At 39.1% G+C, this 17054-nt stretch overlaps 1 protein-coding gene across 1 annotated transcript; it reads left to right on the top strand.

Moving 5' to 3' along the window:
* Positions 1-600: 600 nt before the first annotated feature.
* Positions 601-7515, top strand: LOC133715206 (putative F-box/FBD/LRR-repeat protein At5g56810). The gene is made up of 2 exons (XM_062141609.1): positions 601-683; positions 5955-7515. The coding sequence occupies exon 2, from the start codon at positions 5981-5983 to the stop codon at positions 7367-7369; it is 1389 nt and encodes a 462-aa protein (XP_061997593.1). The 5' UTR covers positions 601-683; positions 5955-5980; the 3' UTR covers positions 7370-7515.
* The last annotated feature ends 9539 nt before the right edge of the window (positions 7516-17054 follow it).

Raw genomic sequence — 17054 nt, 5'->3', positions numbered from 1 at the left:
AAAATAAATGTGTACAAACAAAAAAGAAGAAAGACCTATATACATACATTATGGTTGCTTAAGTACATTACGTAATTAATCACTATATATGTTTTATATTATCAAATTTTACTAGATATGAACAATTAGAACATTTAATATTGTACATCGGTAAGAAATAGGGTGAACACATTAATTGTTTTAATTGTTCGTTACATACACAGAAAGTATATAGCGATAATATAGATGTACGGAGGAAATCATAACTTAGGTGCTTATATAATAAATTCAGCAATGATGAAGAAATAAACAAAGAATCATATTAAATTCTTGAAGTTAACATAACTGAGAGTTTTGGGAGATTACCAAAATAGATTGAGGGTTTGGTTCCCCTTCATGTAACCAAAAACATTGATTTTGGTAAAATTGTTCAGAAGAGGGTTAGTTCAAATTTTTTAATTCAACTAGTTTCTCTCTCTATTTTTGTTTGGATAGAAATTCTACTAGTTTTTCCTTCTCCTTCTGAAAATAAAAGGAAAAAAAAAACTAGTTTCTAGCATTTTGATTTTTAGCTAGTGGCATTTAAGTCATTTAAAAGTAAATTGGGGCATTAGGGCAGATAAATTGGCTGTGTAAATCGAGATCTGACCAGACCTCGATGGCACCAGTAAGGCAGTAACTGAGCGCAGCATCCCCTCTAAAGAGTAAGTTAATTCTTCGATTCTTCTCTACTTCTCGATTATTATTAATTTCGTAATGAATTAAAATCGCTTTGAATTAGGGCAATTGTTTATACACTTCATTTCAATTAGTAGTGAATTAGAAACATCGGGTTTGAGTGATCAAGCAGAAGATTAGTAAGTAACTAGCCTATTAATTCTAACTTTATGATGCCCTTCTTAATCATGTCTTAGTTTATAGGGTGAATTTCAACTAGTTCATCCACTCTATGATCGAGTGATTTTATTTCGATGTATACTACTATCAAAATTATTACAATCTACCATTTTTTTTTTTGTGTGTGTTGTGATTTAAGTCCCCATCACACTTTCATCAAAGGACCCTCTCTTCTCATCACCGCCAAATCATATCCTAAAATTCGTTCTCGCTTTGCGATCGACACTTCCAAAACTCCCTTCCATCGACCTTATTCGTAAAATCCGAGACATGATATTGTTCTTGCTGTCCCAAACCCTCAAATGGCCTGGAAGTCCCATTTTTAATTTTGAAAACCCGAAAGAGCCAAAAGGAAGTTCTTTTTTTTTTTTTTTTTTTTTGGGTCTTTCTAAATGTACCTAGCAAAAATCTTTTTACACCCAGCCCTAACAAAATTAACCCAATTATTCCAATATTATCCTTTATTTAAAAAAGTTTGCTGCACAGCCTGCACTTCATTGCTGAATTTCAGAATTTTTCTGTTAAACAAGAAACCAAATGAAGGTTTCTTTATTCAATTTTCAGTTTCTACTCCTATTATTCTATATAAGAGAAGATTTGGTTGGGCTTCTTATCTCTGTAATTTACATCTAGCAATGAGTATATCATAAATATTTACATATTCCTCCATTCTTCTTTGGAATGCATAAGCATCTAGTTCTTGAAAATTAATTCTAGTTCTCATATTGGAAGAGAAAACAGATGGCTCGTATTGGGGGAAAGGGTAGTGGGGATGCAGATGGCTGCAAGTTCTATGGGGAAGACGATGCACACTGCAAGTTCTTCTTCTTTTTTTTTTTTTTTTTCCAGTTACTATTAGTTGTTTAATGAAAGGGGCAAATCTGAAAATTAGACAAATGTTTGTTAGGGCTGGGTGTATAAAGATTTTTGCTGGGTACATTTAGAAACACCCTTTTTTTTTTGCCATAAGGAAGTTTGAATGGGTTTATATATGTATGGAACTGTGCAATAAACATAATGTTCTAGAAAAAGAGAACGACGTTTAAGATGCAACATGGAACAAATCTTAAGGGGAAGATTGAATTGTTTTGGTAGTCTTGATATGGTATCTGTATGTTGAAGGCTTTCTTTGTTCTTGTATGGATCAATAACGAACAAAAATAGGAAGAATAAAAAACATGAGAGGAAAAATTGATGATTTTTGTTTTGTTTTTGTTTTCGGCTAATAGGGAAAATTGATGATTAGGGAATGTAACATGATTGCCAGACCGCTGCTAGTGATCAGGTCATGAAACAATTCTCTAATTGAAGAGAGTGGTTAAAATTTGATTTCATAATTGATGAAAAAAAATTTGATAATGATGTTTAAGGTGTTGAATTTAAAATACACACACACAAGATTAATTGGTTGATGGTGCTTTAGTACTGGAAGAATTAAAGACATTTTTTTGCTTATTTCGTTCTGTTTTTGTGAATGTAATCTGCAAGCAGCAAATTTGTTGTATTTAGTGTATGGATCGAGGATGGACCTTTGCTCTCTGATGTTCATTAAAAAATTGTTTTTACTTCGACAATTAAAGTATAGGAATGCTGACTCTTTCTTCAAGCTGGACTTTTCAAAAAGATGGCACTGGCTTCAGTGAAAGGAAGGGAGAAGGACTAATATATCTGGGTTTTTGAATATATAAAGCTATTTCTGCTAGCTTGAGGGGGTGTTGTGCGTATGGTGGCTCTCTCTTTAAACTGAACTTTTCAAAATTTTGTACTAGTTCCAGTTTGAGGGGTTATTCAACCAATTTAGGTCACCCTATATAATTCTTTAAGCTACCTTATGAATTGTATTTCTGTAATACCCCGAAAAATCCAAATTAAATTCCGTGGATTTTTAGAAATGATTTCACGATAGTAGGAGCGAGTACGAAGCTTGGAGAAGTTGTGGAATAAGTTCGAACGATTTTATTTCGAAAACTGAACGTTTTAGGGGGGGTCAAAGGAGTTGACTTTTTATTCATTGGGAATTTGGGAAAACTTCCTTCATGAAAGTTGTAGAGCACGTCGATACGAGTTCGTGGACATGTGGAACGCAATATTCGGAGTTCGTATGAATAAGTTACGAATATTTGAAAATTGGGTTTTTTCTATAAATGGTGGAAAATTCTGATATTTTTTATTAAGGCCAAAAAAAAATGGAGTTTTGCGGAACAGTCCCTCCGATTTCTCTCTCTCTCGGCCTCAGACCCGTCGGGTACCAGCTGACCCGACCCGTCTTTTTCTGCCGCCTCCGGCCACCTCCGGCCCAGGACCCGGCGCCTCCCGAACTCGCCGCCGCACGCCCAGTCGCCTGGTGGTGTCATCTTGCCCTGTCGCTGCTCCCAGACCCGGATCGAAGAAGCCAGCCAAGAGGAATCCGACCCGACCGGAATTCCATTTTCCGGCGTTGCATGGGCCGATCCTCCCCATTTTCGTGATCTCCTCCTCATGCTGATCATCCCCATGTAAGCCTTTCATCACGATTTTGTGTATAGAACGCTAGATCATGGTTTGACTTTTTCGACGTCCCTGATTTAATCTGAAATCTGATCGGACGCACAGGATTAATCCGACTTCCAAGCTTGATCTAGGACGATCTAGGCCAAACCAGACTTAGCTCCAGGTATGGAAGTCGATCACCCTTTCATTTTGAACCAGTTTGTAGTTGGTCACTTTGCCATCTGAGGTGGTTGACCGGCGTTGACCGCCGCGTTGACCGCCCACTGACCACCGCTTGTGGCGGCGCATCAGACCATATTTCGAGTTTTCATTATCTAGGTGATGATCTACGCATCCTTACGAGCGTTTTGATATATAACATGGTCATGTTAGAAAAAGTTGATAAATAGTGGATTTACGTTTTTACGTTACTATTTACGGTTTTTACGTTTTATCTTCGGTTTACGATCTGTGAAGATCAGACCATCGGTTTTACTTCAAATTTTAGTATGTTGATCGTATGACTGTCCCGATGACTTTGTGAGGTCACGGGCGAAGATCCGACCGTTGGATCTTCGTATAATTGAGAAATAGTTATTCGGAAGGCGATTCGTGAGAATCCGACCGTCGGATTTTCATATAATTTTGTGGAGATGTTAGTAAGGGCGATTCAGGAAGATCTGACCGTTGGATCTTCGTGATAATTTTGGAGGATGATCCTAAGGGCGATCCGTGAGGATCCGACCGTTGGATCATCATTAAATTCAGATCCGACCGTTGGATCATCGTTTAATTTGAATCCGACTGTTGGATCATCATTATATTCAGATCTGACCGTTGGATCGTCGTTTAATTACATTTATGAGTTGTTGGCTAAGTTAATATCATTATTGGATTAGGTTATCGACGGATTGATTTGGTGGACGATTCGGATTGATGTATTGGCTTTTTAGAAGACGCAGCTGGATTAGAGGTGAGTAAACCTCACGTGGTTCATATTACGAACCGAATAAATTTAATTACCTTATTTTGTCGTAATTGCGTGAAAATATTTATGGAATAAATATTTGTTTTAAAATCATATGGACTTGATCAACTACGGTCCATGGGTAAGTAAAATGATTTTTACTATACAAATGAATTTCTCAGTTTTATTGCATGTGAACTATAGTTGGTATTAGTGATTATCCCTGAGCGGATAATTACGTATATATATATTTACGTGATTATATGTGAATGGTGTGACATTGAAGAGTGTGGAATTGGGATGATTAAATTATTATGAATTGACATGTGACTTACCATATTTATATGTGATGAACATGATTGATGAGTTCTTGTTAATATTCATGATTTACATTGGAGGATGTATAGAGTTAGAGAATGTAGGGTTCTGAGGATGAGGTGTCCGAAGTTCGACGGTTAAGGATAACCGGAGTGTTTGTGTGCTGAGGACGGGGATGTCCAAGGTGCGACGGTTTATTATTAACCGAAGTTGTGTGCTGAGGACGGGGATGTCCAAAGCGCGACGGTTTATTATTAACCGAAGTATATGGTGCTGAGGACGGGGATGTTCAAAGCGCGACGGTTATAGTGTTAACCGAAGTATTTTTGCCGTTGCTTGACCCTAGGCCAAGGTGTCAGAGGTAACGAGGCAGTTAGAGCTCTAACGTGTTATGGGATGGGACCAAAGTGGTGATAGTGTTGTGAGATAGGACCAAAAATGGTGATAGTGTTGTGTGATAAGACCAAAGTGGTGATATTGAATGGGTTTGACGTTTGCGTCGTGGATGTTGAGATTGTTGGTTGTGTTGTTGAGTTATAAGAATTGTAATTTAAAATCAACAGTTCTTTCTTGTTTACTCATACTGGCTGTAAAAAGCTTACCGGGTTTTGTGTTGTTGCAACTCCCGGTACACTATTCAAATTGTGTAGCGGGAAATCCTACAGGTCAGGAGAACCAGGACGGTGATCGGACTGCTTAGAGTAGTGTTATGTGAATTACAGCATTATATTGTGAGGTTTGTTATGCTCATTTAGAGCTTTGCAATTTTACTTTGTAAGAGTGAATTGTAATAATTAACTCGAGGTTTTCGAGTTTTTGTGTTGAGTGGCGAGTGGTGTGTTTGTTTGTGAGAAAAAAATTCAGAATGTTATTTGTATTAATTGTTTATTCATGTTTCGGATTTGAATTGGTTATTCAAAATTCGGGGCGTGACAATTTCATTACTATACATATGTGGATTCTTACTCAAGCCAGTTTAGGACACCCTGTATATAGAAGTAAACTTCTTGATTTTTCCTAATTTCTTATGCTATCTTGGTCTAATTTGATATGGTTGCCTACTTACTTTTCATGTTCTCTCATCCTATAGCTGGTTATATTCTCTATTCTTTCTTGTTTACCTTGATTGATACATTGTGTTTTGCAAATCCTATAAGATGAAGAATAATATAATTCAACAGTTGATTGTTGAGGGGTGAATGTAATAAACTCTAATGTACGGAATTTATGTTTTTTTTTTTCCAGACTTATTTGAGGTTTTCTGTTCCTTTACTTTTTGATAAGTTGACTTTGGTATTGATTAGTTTCTCTCACTATTCTGCAGCTTATCTGATTTACCCTCCCTCTAATATGGCAAAAAGAAGGGGTAAGAGGACTCAATCTACATGTGGAAAACAAAACAAACTTCCAATCAATTTGGAACAGGATTGCATTAGCGTGCTGCCCGACGAAGTTCTAGTCCTCATTCTTTCCCTACTGAGTATTAAGGAAGCAGTAAGTACTTGCATCTTGTCTAAAAGGTGGAAAAATGTGTGGAAACAAATTACTTGTCTCAACTTCTTTTTAGATGAATTATCTAAAACAGAGAAGATAAAAATAGGAAGACAAGTAGTTGAAATACCTAGGACATACAACTGGGTGAATCAAGTCTTGCAATTGCATCAGGGTCAAATCTTAGATGAGTTCAAACTTTGTTCTTCTTCAATAGATTGCGATTCGACTTCTGAAATCGACAGTTGGATCGAATTGGTAATACAGAAGAAAGTACGAAAGTTTGCGATAGATCTGCAAGGAGATAGAGGTGTAGCTCCGTATTGTTCCCATTATACATTTCCAGAGAATCTATTTCGAAACCCTTTTGGTGTTTCATGGTTTTCCTGGCTTACACACCTTTCTTTGAACTATGTGAATATAACTAGTGAACTAGTCGAGCACTTCATATCAAACTGCCAACTTCTCGAACACCTGTTTATTGCTGGCTCGGAGTATTTAGAAGATTTGAAAGTTGTTGGTGAGTTGCTTCGGCTTAAGTTCCTTCAGATATGTGATTGCCTTAACTTATTTCAGCTTGAGATATCTGCTCCTTGTCTGGAAACATTCTTTTATGACGGAGAATGTCGCTATAACATCAATATTCGTGTGACGTATGCACCCTTGCTTGCTAAGATATCTATAACAGAAGACTTGCTGTTTGACTCTACTACTGGAGATTTTCAATTGTTTTGGAATTATCTTCCTCAGTTAGTGACTCTCAGGTTGGTCCTAGAGAAAGAGCCAAAGTTGGTCCCTGAATTTCCAGAATTAACTAGTCTCGAGTTCTTATCATTGAGCATTGCCAGAATTAATAGGCGAAGCCTTCTTCTTTTGACTTCTTTGATCGAGGGATCTCCTTACTTGCATAGATTTAAATTTAGGTTGAGAAGGAGTTTGATGGGATGCAGGCATCGGAGAAGCAAGGTAATTAGTGAGGCGAATACAAGTCCTCATCAGTGCCTTAAGGTGGTCGAACTTTCTGGGTTCAGTGGGTCGAAACATGAAACTGAGGTTGCCAGGTACTTAATTAAGAAAGCTGTTGCGCTTAAAAAATTAATTATCGATCTGGACTCGAAGCGCATTCTGGAGGAGATCAACCCTTTACGTCCGCTGTCAACCAAAATCAAAGAACTGGAGATGGCAAGAAAGCATGCTTTACAGCTTGAAAAAAAATTACCCCTCGGAGGTGAGTTAATTGTTTTATAACTTTGTACTGTGTTTGTTGTTGTTGCTGTAATAAAAAGCAAAAGCAAGAACTGAGATCTAAACTTTGAACTGGTGAGGGAAGAAGTTAGATCAATATTGCTGTTCTGTTGTACTATTAGTGTTGTTCTGTTGTATCATCTCAAAAAAAAAAAGTGTTGTTCTATTGTACTGTTGTCTTTCTTTTACTGAATTTGTACTAGCATTTTTTACTCGTTCCCTTTTAGAGTAATGCAAGATTGTCCTAAATTTTTATCTTTAAAGTGCTTGATCTTTCTATCATATACACACATGTATATGTTATATTTTCCCCCTATAACATATACGTGTTCTTATTTTTTTTATTACTCTTTTACTCCGCACCCTGGCATCCACTGATAGAAACATTTGGAGTAATTTTCATATAATAAACAATGGAAAAGCTATCATACCAGCCACGAATGCCCAGATTTGTGAGTGTTTGAATAATATATACCACATTCACTCGTTTATCCGTAACTGTTGCTCCCATTAATCACTTATACTCACTAGTCACTACTAGTAAAAAGGCCATTGCACGCTGATTTCAATAAGTATGTATAGCCTTCATTACTCACTGAAATCTGTGACCCTACGTACGTCCACATATTAGTATTTTGATGGGTGGTCATTACTCTTTTATTTATTTATTTATTTAATTTTTTTTAGCAAATTGGTCATTGCGCTTTGCACATACAAATAAAAATCTGTGTGAGAATTTTATGTGGGACCCACTTATATTTCAGATTCTCACCTGCTTTTTATATCAAATCAAAATCAGTGTGAATGCTGAAGTAGTAATATAATATATTTCGTGTTTAAGAAAAATTGAAATTGAGAGAGAATTGAGTCGTGTTTTCATTGATAATAGAGGCTTCTTTATATAGAGGATTACAGGTAGAGAATCAGAGTTGTACAAGGAAACATAATCGTACATTGAATGGATATCAACGAAGATATCTCCGAGAATATCTCTAATATTAACCTTATTACAACTAGAGCAACTAACCTAGAGTTTGGGCCAGACACATATGCTGGATTTACTTGAACATTCCCCCTTGTGCCCAAACGTGGTGCTCCTCTCGTTGCCTCGTCAAAAACCTTGCCGAGTAACAAAAACCCAGTGGGACAAAAATAACCTCAGTCGAAGGAGAAAAAGAGTACAACACACCCTTCACGTTTCGAGACCATACATGCAGATATCTCCCCCTGATGTCTGCATCTCCCCCTGATGACTACGGTCATGGAGTTCGGATAACTTCCGCAAACGATGCTATCAACATGTTTCTCGAAAGTGGAATTTAGGCAATGACTTAGTGAGCAAGACTGCCAAACTGTCCTTAGATTGAACTTAGTTCACTTTGATCTTGAGGAGAGTCTGTTGTCTGTTGTCGCTGATTATGCTTGGTGTTGTCGCTTTTGATGTAGTCTTGCTCATTTGTTCAAAACAAGCAGCATTATCCTCATAAATGCTCGTAGGCTCATCTGTGGTAGACTTCAAACCACAATTGCTTCGAACATGCGTAATTATGGATCCAATCCATATACATTCACGTTCCACTTCGTGAAGAGCAATAATCTTTGCATGGTTCGAGGATATAGCGACAATGGTCTGTTTTGTAGACCTCCAAGATATCGCTATCTTGCCTATGGTGAACACATAACCAGTTTGGGAATGACATTTGTGTGGGTCAGAGAGGTACCCAGCATCAGCAAAACCTTCCAAAACACTAATGTCGTTTTGGGATGGGGAGAAGGAACGCAGACCACTGTTTGTGGCGTTATTGACATATGATGGGTCCGAATCCATCGTCTCTCTGTAGGGATAGAACAAGCCCATATCAATCGTAGCATTTAGGTATCGAAAGATATCTTTTACACCAATCCAATGGCGTCGCATTGGCGCAAAGCTATACTTTAGCTAACAATTTCACTGCAAATGAGATGTCTGGTCTTGTGCATTGGGGTAAGTACAATAATGCGCATATTGTACTTAAGTAGGGCATATCTTCGTCATCATCCTTCGGATGAAGATGATACTTTTCAAGATCAAGACTACGGACGATCATGGGGCTGCTTGAAGGCTTGACCTTGTCAAAGTACCTAAGCATCTATCAACACGATGCTCAAGTTCCAAACCGAGACATAATCGTGTTCTCCCAAGATCCTTATCTCAAACTCGGATTTCAAGTGTTCAATGGTTTCCCTTAACTCTTTAATGGCTTCCAAAGAAGATCATGTCCAATATGAACCACGATAGAATCCGGAACTTGCAATGGAAACGCGTGGGCATATCCCTTCCCAATCAAGTAGTCACTTTAGTGAGCATTTCAACTTCATTGCAAACGCGCTCCGTGGTCTAGAGCCACTTGACTTGGGTAAATGAAGTTCGCCATGAACCTTCATGCATATTCCGTATCTAGATCCCCATAGAGATACATAGTGACCACATTTGTAAGCTGCATGTTCAGTTTTTCAGAAACTACCAAACTGACAGGGTAGTGGAGTACAATGACATCCATTACGAGAGAATATATCTCATCGTAGTTGATTCCAAGGTGTTTTGGGAGAAACCTTGCTCCATAAGGTGAGATTGTCATCTCTTTTCTCATCACGCTTTCTAACAAAGACCCATTAGTCAATAGGTTTTATGTTAGGAGGTGTTGGCATCATCGGCTCGAAATCCTTCATCTTCGTTAGAGAATCCAACTTAACCTGGATCGCATCTTTCCATTTAGGCGAAATCTCTCTACGTTGGCATTCATTTATCAACGGAGCGTAGTTCGATATCATCAGACTCAACGAACTCATGCGCAATGAAATGCATGAATACGTCATCAATCATGATAGAGTTTCTATCCCACGTCTCATGTACACTAGTGTAACTTTCATAGAGCTCTATATTCTCAGGAATAGGTTCTGACATTGAAGCGTCTCTCAATGATAACCATAATCCGGAAGATTCTTATGAGACGGACTTTGAGTGTCGATAATCCAAGAATTGGGTTGTGCCAAAGTATCCTTCGAACCCACGGGCCTCCCACGCATCCTAGCTGGGGCCATGACCTGTAACGCCAGAGTGCCACTCTCTATGACGTTGGCGCCATGCCTACCTCCGTGTAGGGTGACGTTGCGTCCTTTCACAGGGACGTCCATCATTGCAGGCATGTTTGCAGCAGATATGTGTGATCTCGTCACTTTAGCAGGGACCGAGATGAGACATAGTGGGGACAGACCACAACAATTTCTGTCGTTCCTGCTGAACATCAGTGTTCTTATCTCCCCCTAATGACGGGAAGACTGTCTCATCAAAGTGACAATCCGCAAATCTAGCGGTAAGGAGATTGCTTAGCAAGGGCATTAAGTGGCGGACGATTGTTGGAGTCTCAAATCCAACTTAGTTGCCCATTCGTCTGTAAGGACCCATCATAGTGCGTTGTGGCGGCGCAATTGGCACATAAAAGGCACACTCAAATATGCATAAGTATGATACTGGTACCCAGTCACTAGCTATAACGCAGAGATAGATTGAGTGGCGGTGGGTCGTAGACGAATTAGCATAGCTGCATGCGATATTGCATCACCCCAAGAGGATATAAGGAGATTGATGCGCATTACCAATATCCGGACTACCATCGTAATCGTTTTTGCGAGACCGTTTGGGTGTGTACATGGGAATAGGATGTCTAACATCAGTCCCATTGCAATAACCATCGAAAGTTTTCGATGTAAACTCTCTAGCATTGTCAAGTCCAATTGACTGAATAGGATGATCCGGGGAGTGATCCCGTTGTCATATGATATGTGCTAGGAGTGTAGTATAAGCAACATTTACAGGTGGACAATGGCACACCATGTGATCAGCGTGTTTGTGTGTCAACCAACATCACGAAATATTTAAACGTCCGCAAGTTGGTTAAATCAGTCCACAGAATCCCATGGATTCTATGTAAGAACAGAATGAGTATTTTCATATCATTTTCATAGGACGGTCTCAGTCCTAATTTCCCTAAGGAACGGGTTTTGTAAAACGAGCGAGAGACCTTAGAAGCAACTAATGAGGATTTTGGTTGGGCCTGTCTGAAGCACTATTTGAAGCAAAGTTGGTGATTGCAGCATCACCTGAGGCGCCATCACCATGATGGACCCCATCCATGGCGTCATAGATAGGGACAATTCCAACCCTAGGATGGTGGTGGACGGTGATGGCGACGGAGGCAGCGGCCGTCACACTTAGTCCAGAAATCAACTTTTGATTCATGCTTCGTTTCGCTCGAAAGAATGGATATCCATGTAGTCTTTAGTAGACAGATCATCATATCTTGACTAGGATGACCTATCCTATCATGATAAACTCAATATGTGTCTAAATTTAAGAGATTTTCTCTCATAACTTTATTGGATTTAATAGCTAACTTTATTGGATTTAATAGCTCGAATAGTGGTGACATAGAATCCACTAGAGAGACACATATGTTTTTCTAAGATGCGTCTTTATTCTCAATCATTAGAGGTAGTGTAAAGGAACTCTTTTCCGTTCTCTACATGCATTTTTGCAAGGAATCCGTTGGCTATTCATAGAGTGCGTTTTGCCCTAGGAGCGTAGAGAGTTTCTGTGACAGTAATCAAGGTGTCATTTGGCAAAGGGAACTTGGGCTATTCCATGTCCTTGAACTAATACTGATGACCCAGCCATCGTAGTCACAAATTAATATGCTCAAAATCAAAATGGAGTCATAATGAAAAGAACTCGAAATTTTATTCATAAGCCAACGGAGTACATCATTATTTCTTAACCATTAAGAGAATCTAATCCAAGTACTAGCTAATGCAAAAAAATGGTAGTCGTTTAACTTCTTTTGGTAACTCCAAAATAAATATGACTAGGTGAGTAGAGAGATATTGGTGGAGCAAATCTCACTTAAGTACCACTTATCTCAAAATCTTCTTAGACATCACACTCGTTTTGGATGAGCCTATGTAAAGAAAAACTAAACCAATGACATTTACTACAAAGTATATGGCAATTGCCTATTACATCTCTTTAAAAAATAAAGACTTAAACAGAATCGGCGATCTATTGATCACAGCCAGATTTGAAGTCTTCAACCCTTCTTTCTAGATCAACTTCTTGATCTTCTTGTTCCATATAGTGAGCTTCTCTTGCTTCACAATATGCTTTGTAGGCAGTGGAAATTTCTTCACAAGCTCTACAAATGTGTGCCCAATGACCAGATACTCCATATCGGGAACATTAATCTCTGTGCTCAGACTCCATTGATTGAGGCGCTTTGAAAGAGTCATTTGGATGCATGGCTCTTAATGTTGGTGGCTCCACCAACACGGCCAGAGGCTTTGCCTCCCTCTCTCTTTCCACATTGACCTCTTCGATTTTGTATTTGCCTATTTTGGCGGTTACCTTCCTCATTAGAGCGAGAATATGGACCAAAACGCCCAGAATTGTCCCTAGATTTAGGGTTTCGCTCTTGGCGCCCTCCCTTAGGGACGCGACTATAATTGGACTGCAGAATATTCTCTGGTCCTACGGGTCTCGAATTATAGTTCTTCACAAGAATGTTGTCATGCTTTTCAGCGACATTCATGGCTCCAATGAGCTCATGAAACCTTGTGATCTATCCTGCAGTAACATCAATTCGATAGTTCTTAGCAACCATCAATGCAGAGACGAGGAAGGTAGAGAGAGTCCTCTCAATCAACATCGCATCTGTGATATCTTTTCGACAGAATTCCATTAAGAATTTAATATGAAGTGCTTCTAAGTTGTAGTCAATAATTGACTTGAAATCACAAAAGTGGAGGTTATGCCATCTCACTTCTAGTTCAGGAAGCAGGGAGTCATGGACGTTGCCAAATCTTTCTTCGAGTGAGACCCACAGCCTTCTGGGGTCTTCTTCATTCATATACTCGTACTGGAGCGAATCATCCATATGACGAGTCATTAGGATGATGGCTTTCGCCTTATTTGCCTCTAAGGCTGCTCTATTTGTTTCCAAAGCTTGAGCTTGCTCAACAGTTAGCACGTCCTGGTTAGGCTCGAGAATCGTATCCAGGATTTCATCGGCCTTGAGATGCTGGCGGACATCACGAACCCACTTGTGATATCCAGAGCCAGTTGTTCCCAATGGAGCAAAGTTCAGTTTGTTTAGGTTACTCATCCTGAAAGAGAACAAGAAAAAGGGTTAGTTTCGGAGCGGAAAAAGCTACCAAGAAAACATATAAAATTTCTGAGCGTAGTCACTCCCAAGAAATTATGAATTTTGCTTCCAAGAAATTAGGGATTTTTGAGCATAGTCGCTTCCAAGAGGTATTAGATTAGATCCAAACAATGATGTAAGTGGTCGATCATAAATTCTCTACAAATTCTAAGTTTGGAGATCTCAACAAGCTCCAAGCTTGGAGTGAGTACAAACCCCCACAGTTCGACTTTTGATCTCCCCTATGAAGAAGAAAGGGAGGGTAGAAGAAGAGATGTTGCAAGTCCCTGAGAAAAATAATAAAAATTTCAAAACCGGAAACTTTTAGTAAAGCATACCTAAAAAAAAAAGTCACAAAATTGCTGGAAAAGTCGCCCGAATTTGGTCACCGGAGGTGGCCGAAAATCGTCGTTGGAAGTGGCCAAAGCTTGGCGGTGGTTGGCCAGAATTATTTGGCTGGTGGGCTGCCCTTCTCCCCTCCTTTTTTTTCTTTTGCTTCGGCCCAGGCCTATTTCCCTCTTTTCTTTTTTTTCTTTTTCTGGGCCCGCCTCTCTTTTTTTTCTTTCTTCTCTTTCTTTTCTTCTAGGCCCGCCTCTCTCTCTCTCTCTCTCTTTTTTTTTTTTCCTTCTTCTTCTTCTTCTGTTTTTTTTTTTGAGAGCGGGGGTTGCTGCTGCTTCTGGGAGATGGGAGCAAGCGCCTGAGTGGGTTGGCTAGGCGTGTGAGGCTTCGAGGTGTGCGGCGGAGATTGCTAGGGTTTGAAGGCTATGATATTAGGGTTTCAAGGTTAGAACTTCGTGCTGATAACATGTTTAAGGAAAATTGAAATTGGGAGAGAATTGAGTCGTGATTTCATTAATAATAGGAGTCTCTTTGTATAGAGGATTACAAGTAGAGAATCAGAGTTGTATAAGGAAACATAATCGTACATTGATTGGATATCAATGAAGATATCTCCGAGAATATCTCTAATATTAACCCTATTACAACTAGAGCAAGTAACCTAGAGTTTGAGCCAGATACATATTATGGATTTACTTGAACATTTCGATATTTTTAGGGTAATATTTTGAATTTACTGATGATTAGAAATTACAATTAATGGTGATACTAATAATTAATAGCTTGCCAATCCCTATCTGAACTGGTGGCGTTGCTTTACATTCTTGTAGAATAGCTCACAGGTTCGATTGGATTGGCACCATCACCATTCCCCATCACAGCTCACAGGTTCGATATGCCTCCTATGGCACTCCATAGATTTCCCCGGTGACGCCATTGGTGCCCGCATTTGCTATTACTTTGTTGGTTTGGCGAAGGTCACCGTCGGCGTCGTCGTCTGACGAGTTGCTATCATGACCTTGAATTTTTTTGAGTTTTCGCTGTCGCAGGCCTCGCGGTCCTGTTTTTACTTCTGAAATTGCTCGAGTTCTTGCCTCTTAAGTCTCGTCAACTGGAACCTAGTTCAGGTCGTCAATTAAGTTGAGGATGGATCCATTCAAGGGCTGGTCGGGGGAAATTTTGTCACTTCCAGTCTTTAGTGACAAAATGGGATCCCGTCAGGGGCAGCTCCCGCCATCACTTTTTAGGGAAAAATGTTTTCCACATACGACGCCACTTGTTGGCGACAAAAAATTCCAAAGGGAATTTGACTCGCCAATGGATTCTGACTGGAGCAGGAGCTGACCAAGAATGATGGAGAAGTTTCCCTCGTCATGGATTTGGAGTTGAGAGTTGGCTCGAAGGAGAGGGTGGATACCTGCAGAAAACCCTCTGACACTCAATTTAGAAATTGTTTGAGTTGTGTGTTGTATTTACATGAACATTTGCTAAGCATAATTAGCTATAATGAGCCACACTCATGCAACTGCCAGCGGTACCAACTCCCACCAACGGAGTAACCTACGGAAACACTGCCAAGCAGGCTACCGCCTGAGCCCCGGCTCACCCCTAGATCACCGCTGACATGCCGCCACGCGCCGGGCCAAGATAGCATCAGAAGCTCCAGAAGCTGGAAACTGAAGCATATCAGTCCCACATCGAAAACATGGAAGATGTCAGCCTCTTCCCCACCTATAAAAGGTTTTCTCCTCTCTCCTCATTAATTACGCATTTACTACTTACCGACTGTTGTTCTGTCAACATAAATACATTGACTAACTTAGGTATCGGAGAAGAGAAGACCGCCCAGCGCGGTCTCCCTCTTACGCCCTTTGTATTTCACTTGACAGGCAGCGGAAGTATTGATTACATCACAAGTAGCGGTCCGCCCTTCGGACTAGCGTTAACCAAGGTTTAGCCACCGCTGAATCTTAGACATTAACGTGTATAATAGAAAGAGTCGGAATGATATATCTTACTTGATCATTGTGCCCCCTATTTATAGGTGAGGGAGTGCTTGCACCACAAGTCGCGATTTTTATCGCCTTGATACATGTACTTATTATCGCCATCATGCCTCGTTAATAGACTGATTTATAATTTCCATCATACTGTGTTTAATAGCCTGATTTATGATCGTCATCATGTCGCGTTTAATAGCCTCATTCATTGTAGTATTAACAATGGTAGTTATCATCATATTCATGATCATGATTTACTCGTATATTTATGGCGAAGTTTAATCATCATGATAGTGAGTCAAAGTCGTTGACTACCCCCACAAGAATCGATTAGAGGCGTTGGGTGGAGGTGAGGTGAGGTCGGAACTGCATGGAGTGGTTGAAGTTTTCTCTTATTTGTTCTCGATCTTAGTTTAGTACAGAGGAGGAGTAAGATTAGGGGATGCTCGGGTGTGGATATACATTCAATTAATGTCATCAGGAGGATAAGCACAAGAACCAAAAACAGACAAAGAAAGAAAGCAAAAGCATCTAATAAAAAAAACAACTATACAAATAAAAATAAGGAAAAAAGAGTCACTTATAAAAATCTATATCTTTCATGTCCCATGTGAGAAAAGAATTTCTTGTTATAAAAATTATAATGTCTTTTACATTTTTATTGATATATGTTATAAAATAGACAAAAAATAATAACCGCCTAGACAAAAAATAAAAACCGCCTAGACTCTGGCCTAGGCCCTTAGGCACTAGTTCCTGGACTACCACCCGACTAGGATCTAGTGTTTTTTTGAACCTTGTCAGTAAATCAATGCGTTCACACGAATATCAGTAAATTAATGTTTTCACACAGATATCAGTCAATGTTATCACACAGATATCAATTAATATTTAACTACTTACACAAATATCTGTAAGTACAATTTATTTCCCAATTGATGTTATTGTAATCCCAATTTGTTAATTTATTACACACACACATACATATATATATATATATATATATATATATATATATATATATATATATATATATAGATGTTTGTGGATTCTCTTTAATCACACATTCACACATACATCTGCATGTACAATTATTATAAATATTCTTGTGGTCCC

This window comes from Rosa rugosa, chromosome 6, assembly GCF_958449725.1.
Source record: "Rosa rugosa chromosome 6, drRosRugo1.1, whole genome shotgun sequence".
Classification (NCBI taxonomy): Eukaryota; Viridiplantae; Streptophyta; class Magnoliopsida; order Rosales; family Rosaceae; genus Rosa; species Rosa rugosa.
The sequence above is the reverse complement of the archived record's forward strand: the minus strand, read 5'-3'. Positions and strand labels throughout refer to the sequence as shown.

Bases quoted from the DNA above. Each gene is read 5' to 3' on its own strand.
- LOC133715206 (XM_062141609.1), top strand. From the start codon at position 5,981: ATGGCAAAAAGAAGGGGTAAGAGGACTCAATCTACATGTGGAAAACAA.